General features: G+C 36.3%; 1 protein-coding gene across 1 annotated transcript in view; it reads right to left on the bottom strand.

Moving 5' to 3' along the window:
- Positions 1-367: 367 nt before the first annotated feature.
- The window catches only part of BLOC1S6 (biogenesis of lysosomal organelles complex 1 subunit 6), a 15,050-nt gene continuing 3,822 nt past the window's right edge, over positions 368-11,595 (bottom strand). The window contains exons 2-5 of the mRNA XM_003791804.3: positions 10,616-10,757; positions 3,904-3,991; positions 1,472-1,558; positions 368-1,050 (exon numbers count right to left, since the gene is read on the bottom strand). Of these exons, the coding sequence (XP_003791852.1) occupies positions 931-1,050; positions 1,472-1,558; positions 3,904-3,991; positions 10,616-10,757 (437 nt within the window). The 3' untranslated portion in view covers positions 368-930. The remainder of the gene's footprint in view (positions 1,051-1,471; positions 1,559-3,903; positions 3,992-10,615; positions 10,758-11,595) is intronic.

The raw sequence follows: 11,595 nt of genomic DNA, 5'->3' as shown, positions 1-11,595 counted from the left end.
TGAACAATACTAAAACAGTGAATAACATATTCTCGATTTTAAACAATGAAACTTCATACTATTTTCTTCACATAACAAGTTCCTACATAAAATATCAGGAAAAAATTCTAGAAAACACTAAAGATCTCATGCTGTCTCTTTTGTGAAGCTATTTACTAATTTTCCCCATTCCTATCATTAAGTGGGTAGTGGATACATACCATTCCACTTTATGAATTTTGTAAAAGCACAGAAACTATATCTCAGTGTGTGATGACTATTGCTAAGTATTATAAATATATAAGCTCATTTGAGTGAGCTTATCAAACTTTAGGAATAGATGTAATCTATAATACTTTGAACCCAAAAGGTACAGAAGCAGCAATAACACTAAGCAGAGAGAGAATATGGTTAGTAGAATCTATCTGGCATCTTACTTTACATAAATCATGTCTGAAGAGCTGTAATATCCCGTGCATGCACTTTTTACAAGGCTTACCCTACCTCTTTTCCAGGGGCATACGTGATTATATAGTAGGCATTTCTTAACTAGGCAATGAGAAGACTAATTACCAAAATTCAGCATTGTATTGCCAGAAAGGCAAGTTATTTCACAAAATAAGAAATGGAAACTGAAATCTACATTAAGAAGCTAAAAAATTTACACTAATTTTAAAACACTAGACTTGTAACAAACTATTTTCTAGATTACAAATGAGGCCAAATAATAATGAATTTTAAAATTAAACAAACGTTGAAGAAATTACATAAAAATATCAAAACCAAGTGACATTGTGCATGCTGGTTAGAAAGAAAGGCTTTTGAATGTCTGAAATGAAGATATGGAGAAACCATAATCATGGTATAAGGCACTACCTCAAGTTCAGTCAACACATTTAAATTGCTTAATCCAAATATTGAATGGGGAAGAAAACACACAAATACAACTTTTCATGTCCTTTTAGCTGGTCTGGCAGTTAACTGCTTTTCTCGTTCAAATTCCTTCTCTCGTTGCTGCTCCCTTTCCAACTCTTCTTTCTGCCTCTTCTGCTGCAGTTTAAGGGCTCTTTTCTGCATCAAGAAATTTAAATGTAAAACCAACAGAGCAATCAAGGTTTACGGGTTCTGGCCTAACTCAAACACAACAACAGTGTTTTGAATTGAGGTAATCAATACATATTAATAAATTTAATATTTAACTTTTAAATTCATTTGGAATAATTTAAGGTCCCCTTGATTCAAAAAAGATTTGTTACTCTAAACTCCTATTAAATGAGAACTGCAGAAAATATCCAAAGAATATGCCCTAGCAGCCCAGTGATTAGTAAAGAGGATCAGAGTGGGGTTCAAATATGTGACATTTCTAAAAAGGAAACAATGTATCCTGAATTAAGGATGCTATCATACATGGAGAGACAAAAAGTCAAAATATAAACATGAAGAACAATAAACTTCTACTTTTATAGAGAACGTAAAACAATCTTCAACTTACTTTTAGCTTTGAGGTTTTTTCGTGAAGCATTAGCATCTCTTTCCTTATAGTCACCAGTTTGGCATGATAGTGTTTAGCCTCCGTGAACTTAACACAGGAAAAAAAATGAAAAGTGAGAACAGACTCAACTCTCAAAGTGGGTAAATAAGGCAATGCCTATATTACAGTTCATTCTTCCCATATGGGTCAAATTTTTTAGAGTCTTAATTATCTCCACATTTTAATTCTAAAATAAATTCTATTAAATTGGATACAGACAACATTTTGCTTAAAAAACATGCTATATAATCCTAAAATTTCAGTAAGACTATCTAATAATGTTTATCAGTTTCATTTAAGAAAAGTAAAACATGCTCTATAGCCTTTATGAGGAAGAAAAAAATTAGCCAAGGTACATGGTTAAGTAAAATGTCAGCCCTTCAGGAAAACCCAAGCTGGCCAGACAGCCCTGAGAGGACTGTGGGCAAGTTCAGTCCTGTTCTGTGGGATTTTGAAGTCAGACCAAGAGGAACAACTTCTATGAGAACACTTTGCTTCCCAAGAGTTGTACGTATAGTCTTTATAGCTCAGCCAGCCTATATAGCCTAAAATGAAGTTTCATGTCAGAAGAAGATGGAAGGATGATACAACCTTAGAGAAGTATGAGAGAAAGGGGGGAAAGGATCTTATTTTCAATAACGGAAAAAGAACAAATGAAACATGTGTCAGTAGAGTGATTTGTAACCTTAATATGGTTGCAAGTGAAGTCACAGTCTGGGCACAGAGTGGTAGCTCATACCTGTAATTCTAGCACTTTGGGAAGCCCAAGCAAAAGGACTGCCTGAGCCCAGGAGTTCTAGACCAGCCTGGGGAACACAGAGAGATCTCCTCAAAAAATAAAAAACTTAGCAGCCATGTGTGGTGGTGCAACTACTTGGGAGGCTAAGGCAGGAGGACTGCCTGAGCCCAGGAGTTTGAGGTTACAGCAAGCTATGATGGTATATCACTGAACCCTAGCCTGGGCAACAGAATGAGACCCTGTCTCAAAAAAAAGAAAGTTGTAATTTGATGAGCTTTAGAACTTTCTATAGATCTTCCTTATATTCTTTTAGGCTTTCCACTTTTTAGTTCATAGATGATAATCAAAACCACTCTTGGCTGAAAAAGAAAAAAGAGAAAGACTCCTTTCTGCTCCTACAGACTAAACCAACAGTTATTACATCTGCTTGGTTCATTCTTTCAACATTCACTCATTCAACAAATATCCTTCCACTGCAATATGAACTCAGTGGGGAACACAAAAGGAGGTCCATGTAGCCTTGCCCACGTCCTTCACAAGAAGCAGGACTACAGAGAAAATGACTCTGTGTTTACTACCACAGGTCCCTGTCTAATGATAAAGAATACGGACTTTCTTTTTGACGAGTCTAAAAAGAAAACATTAGTAAGCCACTGTTGTTCAATGAAAAACTCATTTTTGAGGTTCATCTGAATGGCCACAAAATCATGCAAACAAGCTATTCTTAAAGTTCAAGGGAAAAAGAAAGGCAGCAACAAGTTCCTTATTTTTGTTAATTCCCTGTTTCTTAAGAGTATCAGTTCCTCTCATGAAAAAGCTATAGAGCTTCTGATGAAATTCAACTATTCATACTGAAAAATAAAACTGATCATTCTCAATGTGTCATTTCAGCCCATAGTGCTAATTTATTACAGCAATATGAATATGCCATATTTAAAATTATAATTTAAGAAATCATGTAATTGGTAAAGAGAAATACACTTTCCTTAAAGAAAAAAATAATACCTTGAAGGCCTTAGTTTCAGTTCTCTTAGAACAGATCTATTCCAGATCCATAAATAAGTTTAATTTCCTATTCTAAGTTCAACATTTGAAAGATAACAATTCAAGACAATGGAAGTTCTAGTAAGCAAATCAAGGTTTCCTGATAAAAAGAATTCTCAGTTTCATTTTAAAAAAGTAAAGCACTCTCTACTGCCTTTATAAGGAACCAAGCAGATGTAACTACTGTTATTTTAGTCTGAAAAGGACAGAATGGAGTCTTGCTCTCTTTTCTTCTCTTGGCCAAAAGTAGCTTTGATTATCATTTAGGAACTGCAAACTGGAAGGCCCAGAAAGATATAAAAAGTGCCTATAAGTTCTAGAGCTCACAGACTATGACTTTATTGGCAGCTATGTTAGGTTGCAAACCTCTCTACTGACACATCTCTCTTCTTCTTTTACTATTATTTTATTCAAAAATGAAGTGCTGTTTTCCCTTCTTTCTTACATCTCTAAGCCTGCACCAACCTTCCATCTTTTCCTAATGTGAAATTCTAAACTTTAAAAATTAGACAAGTCCCTAAGTATGCATATAAGTACATAGTTGGGAGGCTAAACCTAGCTATTTCTAATACAAGATGTCATTAAGTTACATCAACTAAATCATACTCACCAAAGCATTAATATCCAACATAGAATGACATTCTTTAAATTTTGAAATTTCTTGTTCCAGTGTGTCTAATAATACAACTTGGTTCTGTCTGAAACAAGAGCACATAACCCAAATCAATTCTACAGACTGTTAAGTTCTGGTTCCTTAAAAGGAATCACGTTCATCTTGGTTAATGATAATAATTAGAAAGTACAGGCTTATTTGGTTTAGTATAATCTTTTTCAAAACAATATTCAAAAATTACATTCTGATAATTAAGCATATCTTTTATTCTTGTCCCAATTTCAGATTCTAATAACTAAAATGATCAAATCATTTAAAAGTATCTTATTAGTTTTTTTTAGCAACTCTGCCTATTCCAGTGAAGTTTTTTAGGTTATTTTGCCCAAGAAACTCAATGTTTTATATATCTTAAAACTGCAACATTCCCATAAAGGAAATTAAGAGCAAAGACTTCAGATTGTAGTTGGGAAAGATTCAGTATCAAGGGATAATAAGTTAAACAACATAAATGAGCAACAAGATGAAAAAAGCATAGGACTAAAACTCACAAGCTTTCCCCTGCCAACAGCCAGTTGTGTGATCTTAGAAATTCAGTTTATTTCTCTGGGCCTAACTCTCTTCATTTATAAAGTAAGAAGAAGGTCAGACCAGACAACTTCTAACATTCTTCATTAAAACTCTGACTTAAAACCTATTCAGGAACAGAAGCCAACTTCCCTAATATTCCTTTCCAGATCAGTCTATGTTAGGATCACAAGAATAAGTGACACTAAACATAATTGAAAATGTTACAGAATGCTATAAATGAAAAATATGTGATTTTTCTTGCAAAACTATGCTAAATAGAGCACAGCGATGTAAAAGAAGTAGCAATGAAAAGACTTACATACAACATCTCCGCCATACAGCATTGAGTCCCTGCAGTTCATTAATTTGTTCCTTCAGTTCAGACTAGAGACCAGAGAAAGTGAAATACAGAATGGTTGACAGGAAAACCCAGCAAGTCAACCATCCAAGGTAAGGAGGACAGAAAAGCAGGCCACTACAACTGGAAAAATAATAGAAAAATCAACAAAACCAAAAGCTGATTCTTCAAAACATCAGTAAAATTAATAAACCTCTAGTCAGAACCAACAGGAAGAGAAAAGACACAAATTACTAGTATCATTCATGAAAGAGTGGTCATCACCACTGATCGCAATGACATTTAAGGATAATAAGGGAATACTTTCAATAACTCTAGGCTAGGCGGGACATGATGGCTCATGCCTGTAATCCTAGCATTCTGTAAGGCCAAGACAGGAGGATTCTTTGAGCTCAGGAGTTTGAGACCAGCCTGAGCAAGAGTGAGACCCCATCTCTACTAGATAAAAAAAAAAAAAAAATTAGCTGGGCATACAGTACTAGCTACTCAGAAGGCCAAAGTGGGAGGATTGCTTGAACACAGGAGTTTGAGATTGCTGTAAGTTAGGCTAATAGCACAGCACCCTAGCCTGGGCAACAGAGTGAGATGGTCTTAACAAAAAAAAAAAAACAACTATGTTTACAAATTGGATAAATTGAACTAACTCCTTGAAAGATACAAACTAGCAAAACTCACACAAGGAAGAATAGAAAATCTATGTCAACCCACATTTATTAGACAAAGTGAACCAATGTAATAACCTTCCAAAAAAGAAACTACCAGGACCAGGATTCACTGATAATCTCTGTCAAACATTTAAGGAAGAAATGATACCAATTCTCCACAATCACTTCTGGAAAATAGAGAAGTTCCCCTTTATCTCTAGTTTCTTTTTCTTTCGTTTTAGTTACCCTGGTCAACCAGAATCTATAGAATTATCATCTCACATTTATCACAAGAAGTATGAGGACAGTACAATAAGAGATCAGGGGGCATTATATTCACATAACTTTTATTACAGTATATTTTTAAAATTATTCTATTGTTAGTTATTGTTGCTAATCTCTTACTGTGCCTAATTTAAACTTTGTCAGAGATATGTATAGAAAAACATAGTATATACTGGTTAAGCATCCCAAACCTGAAAATCAAAAACTTTTTGAGTGCAGAATGACACCACTAATGGAAAATTCCACACCTGTCCTCATGTGATGCGTCAGTTAAAACTGTTTCCCACACAAAATTATTAAAAATATTGTAGAAAATTACCTTCAGGCTATGTGTATAAACATGAATCATGTTTAGGCTTAGCTCCCATCCCCAAGATATCTCATTATACAGGTATATACAAATACAATAGAACCTCTGTAAAATGACCACTGAAGGGACTGTAATAAACTGGTCAATACACAGAAGTGGTCAACACAAGGAACGAGGCCTACTGTACTGATACATGCATGGGATACATGTCCAGTCTAAGAAAATTAGGTCAACTTAAAGAGGTGGTCAACTATAAAGGTTCTACTATATTCCAAAATCTGAAAAAAATCCAAAATTTGAAACACTTCTGGTCTCAAACACTTTTTTCCTAAAAGTAGAAAAAAAATAGCCAGGGGTTGTAGAGGGCACCTCTAGTTCCAGCTACTCATGAGGCTGAGGCAAGGGGATTGCTCAAGCCTAAGAGTTTGTGGTTGCTGTGAACTACAAGACCATGGCACTGTACCCAGGGCATTAGAGTAAGACTCTGTCTCAAAAGAAATATATATATATATATATATATATATCTCTTTGTTATCCTGAAACTTGGGTAGGTTACTTTTACTTTATATCCATACTGCCTGTGCCTCTCTAGTTTTTTGTTTGTTTTTCAGTTTCCACTCACTTTTGCTTTTGGTTATCACCATGCTTTGGCTGAACTTTCTAGCTCAACCAAGTAATTGAACCAGGTCAACCGCTTTCCTATGTACCAGCAATGAATTTGAAGTTTAAAATACCATTTATAACTGCATCCTCCTCCCCAATGAAATACTTCAGTAAAAATAACAAAATAAGTACAGGATCTATAATCAAGAACTAGAAAACTCTAATGAAAAAAAGTCAAAGACCTAAAATAATCCAAATATATATATTACATTCCAAAAATACACCTTATATTTTTAAGATATAAATTCTTTCCAACATCATCAAAGATTCAATGCAATATCAATCAAAATCCCCAACAAGTTATCACGTAGTTATCAACAAACTGTTCTTAAATTCCTATGGAAAGGCAAAGACCAAAAATAGCCAACACAATACTAAAGAAAAGGCTGGAAGACCCACAGTACCCACTATGAAAACTCACTATAAAGCTGCAGAAATCAAGACAGCATGGTACTGGTGAAGAGACAGACATACTGATCAATGGAACAGAACAGAAAGCCCTTAAATAAACCTATGCAAATAAGTAAACTTCCCTGACAAAGGACCACAGGGTTGCAGTAGAGAAAGAATAGTCTTTTCAACAAATAGCTCCAGAGTAATTAGATGTCCATGTCCAAACAAATAAACCTAGACACATACCTTATGCCCTTATTGAATAGGGACAAGAAAGGGGGCTTCAAGAGAATGGAAATAAAGTCTAGCAGCCAAAATAGGAAGTCTAAAAGGAGCCCAGGAATACACAAAGGGTAAGGAACATAATGACTCAGTTAGCCAATTATACCCTGTTAACATAGAACAGTTTCTAGCTTGTGACACCAAGTTGGGAAATGGTCACACTTGTGGAACACTGTGTGGGTTCTACAAACATCCCAACTCTAACAATCATACAATCAACAGTAAAAATGGCACTGAATAAGTATCACTAAAAAAAAGAAAAAGGAGGGCAGTGCCTGTGGCTCAGTCGGTAGGGCGCCGGCCCCATATACTGAGAGGGGCAGGTTCAAACCTGGCCCCGGCCAAACTGCAACAAAAAATAGCTGGGCATTGTGGTGGGCGCCTGTAGTCCCAGCTACTTGGGAGGCTGAGGCAAGAGAATCGCCTAAGCCCATAAGTTGAAGGTTGCTGTGAGTTGTGACGCCATGGCACTCTACCGAGGACGACAGGGGGAGACTCTGTCTCTACAAAAAAAAAAAGAAAGAAAAAGGAAAGAATACAGGTATGTGGAAACTAAGGTAATCAATGGCTGATGGAAAAGGCACAAATATGCCCAGAGATACAATGGAACCAATGAGAAAATTTCATAGACAAATCAAAAGGGTAGAGAGAGATACTTATACCTGTGTATTGGCATATATGAGGGTGAAAGCACATTTAGTGAGAATAATATGGAGTCATTCAGGCTAGGGCTGAGACAATGCAGCTGATCTGGTTGGTTTAGGTCCTACGCGACCTTCACCTCATGTCTCCCATTCTTACTGTTTTGTAAATTTAGCTGTTTAGAACAATTGATTCAGGAAACTGAGCCACAGGTGCCCAGCAAAGGTCTCCATCTTTTTTATGGCTGAATAGTATTCCATGGTATACATATACTACAGTTTGTTAATCCATTCCTGGGTTGATGGACATTAAGGTTATTTCCACATCTTAGCAAATATAAATTGAGCTGTGATAAACAATCTAGTGCAAATGTGCTGATGATAAAATGATTTCTTTTCTTCTGGATAGAGTCTAGTAACGGGATTGTGGGATCAAATGGAAGGTCAACTTTGAGTTCTTTGAGAATTCTCCATACTTCTTTCCAAAGAGGTTGTATTACTTTGCAGTCCCACCAACAGCATAAAAGTGTTCCCTTCTCTCAACATCCACGTCAGCATCTGCAGCTTTGAAACTTTGTGATGTGGGCTATTCTCATTGGCATTGAGTGATATCTCAGGGAGGTTTTGATTTGCATTTCTCATGATTAGGGATGGTGAGCATTTTTTCCTATGTTTGTTAGCCATTATGTCTCTTACCCAGTGATAGATGGGATAGTTTATTCTTTTTATGTTGTTTTTTTTTTTTTTTTTGAGACAAGAGTCTCTAGCTGTCGCCCTGGGTAGACAGCTGCTCTGTCACTGCTCACAGCAACCTCAAACTCTTGAGTTTAAGTGATCCTCTTGCCTCAGCTGCCCAAGTAGCTGGGACTACAGGCACCCACAACACCCAGCTATTGGTTAGAGTCGTCATTGTTGTTTTGTGGGCCTGGGCTGGATTTGAACCTGCCAGCTCCAGTGTGTATGGCTGGTGTCTTAGCCGCTTGAGCTACAGGCCCTGACCTCTTTTTATGTTGATCAATCGAGTTCTCTATAGATTCTAGTTATCAACCCTTTATTAGATTCATAGCATACAAATACCTTTCCCATTCTAAAGGTTGTCTATTTGCTTTAATTGTTGTGTCCCTAGCTGTGCAGAATTAAGCTTAATTAAGTCCCAATTGTTATTGTTGCAATTGCCATTGAAGTCATCTTCATGAAAACTAACCCCAGGCCAACATCCATAAGAGTTTTTCCCACATTTTCTTCTAGGATTTTTATCATTTCATATCTTAGATTTAAGTCTTTTATCCATGTTCAGTCAATTTTTGTAAGTGGTATAAGAAGGTCCATTATCAGTCTTTTACATGTGGTTATCCAGTTTTCCCAATACCATTTATTGAATAGAGAGTCTTTTCCCCACTGCATGCTTTTGTTTGGTTTATCAAAGATCAGATGGCAATGAGAGACTGTTTTCTATTTTCTTGTTTTCTATTCTGCTCCATATGTCTGCACTTAAACTTTGATTCCAAGCATCCATAGTAAAGTATTATCCGGATAAGTTTTGCTTGAAGAGTTTCTTACCTTTCTTCAATCTACCACCTCATCCAAACTCCCTCACAAAATCTTATGACTATCAAAATACAAGGTATATCATGTGCTAGAGATAAAAAAAATCTCACTTGGAACTAGCAGAAAACTGAGACTGTTGCCAATTCCCTAACCAGACTAGCTTACATGTAGTCTTAGAATTCAGTACCACATTTATACTCATTTAGCACCTTAACACCAAGGAGTACAAATTCCCTACTAATAATTATAAAATGAGCATAGGTGCTGATTATACCTCTCCTTTTGCCATAATGAAGGCTTCTGAAGTAAGTTTTCAAAGTGTAAGACTTAGACAAGCAGCAGTTCATAGCCAGTTTAAAGTTGACCACTACAGAAAGAAATAATTGGCCAGCCTGGTAATCCAGACAGGTCCTAACCCAGGAGGCAGAAGCTAAGTCTCTCGTCTCTGGAGCTGAAAAAGTCAGACTGTCTATTTTTGTATACTGATCCCATTCCGTGCTACCTTATTCTATTCCTCTCTTAACATACCTTCCAACCCTGTATTTAGCTAGTAGAGTTACCTACTGGGAATGAAACAGTCACCTAAAAAAGATACTTAAGGATATCTGGCAATTCATTTGAACCAGCAAATGAAACAGAGGCAATTTTTCAACTCTACTAAGAAATAGGTGTATACAACACCCAATAGACAAAGTGTTCATAAAAACTAAGGAGTATTTATCTCACTTTTTACATTTACATTACTATATACTGTTCTACTCTTATTTGCTATCACTAAAGCTATTCAGGAGGCTGAGGCAAGAGAATCGCCTAAGTCTAAGAGCTGGAGGTTGCTGTGAGCTGTGATGCCACAGCACTCTACTGAGGGCAACAAAATGAGACTCTGTCTCTAAAAAGAAAGAAATGCTCAATTATGATTGAATGTTACAAAATATTTACCTTAATACAGTATGCAATTATACAGTAAACTGTGAACATGCCAGAGAGGAAAAGAGTGCACATCTGGTTGTTAGCTTACGTGAGTTCTTGGAGGGCTTGTTTCGATCTCTGCAGATCTGGCAAATAATGAGAAAGCAATCCTTCTGCCAGTTGCTCCACAGCTTTGTCTTCTACAGGCAAGTCCTCTATTAACCCTTCATCTGGAGAAGTGTCACTTAAACCTGTTCCCAAGCAAAAATCAAATTTAGGAGGCCTTTAAGTTGGCATAGTTACTAAAAGGAGGTTAGGAATACTAAGTAGGAAGGAGGCCTACGGTGGTTTGAGAGTCCCCATGTCTACTCTCCCAATGATCAGTATTCTTTTCATTTACCTTCTGAGCTTCCTCTATAAATGGGTACTGCATGCTCAAAAAAAAGTTTTTAAGCTACTAAAAGAAGGTAAAGTCCAGAGTAAAAGCATATTAACACATAAAATTCTGTATGATTACATATTTTTCAGGGCAAAGGATTTATTGTTTTAAATGGATTATTAAAGGGGTTTCAGGCCAAAAAGTGGGTAATAGTCAGTGAACTAAAACATTCTTGTTTATAAAGAAATTATATAAACAAACATGTAATACCTAAAAATGTTTTCATTTTTATGAAAACAAAATAGAGATCAACAATTATTTTGCACATGGCTTAATATATTATTTACACAAGAAAGGGGGGGTCATTATTTGTTAGGGAGGAGAAGAGAGATTTTCTTTCTTTTTTTTGAGTTTCACTATGTTGCCCTCAGTACAGTGATGTGGTGTCACAGCTCACAGCAACCTCAAACTCTTGGGCTTTAAGCAATTCTCCTGCCTCTGCCTCCCAAGTAGCTGGGACTATAGGCGCCGCCACAACAGTGGGCTATTTTTTTGTTGTAGTTGTCATTGCTATTTAGCAGGCCTGGGCCGAGTTCAAACCCACCAGCCACGGTGTATGTGTATGTGGCCAGTGCCCTAACCACTGAACTATGGGCACTGAGCTTTTCCAAGAATTTCTTTTTTTTTCTTTTCTTTTTTTTTTTTTTTTT

The sequence above is a fragment of the Otolemur garnettii genome, unplaced genomic scaffold, assembly GCF_000181295.1.
Source record: "Otolemur garnettii isolate 467f Iridium unplaced genomic scaffold, OtoGar3 scaffold00050, whole genome shotgun sequence".
NCBI classification, from domain to species: Eukaryota; Metazoa; Chordata; class Mammalia; order Primates; family Galagidae; genus Otolemur; species Otolemur garnettii.
The sequence above is the reverse complement of the archived record's forward strand: the minus strand, read 5'-3'. Positions and strand labels throughout refer to the sequence as shown.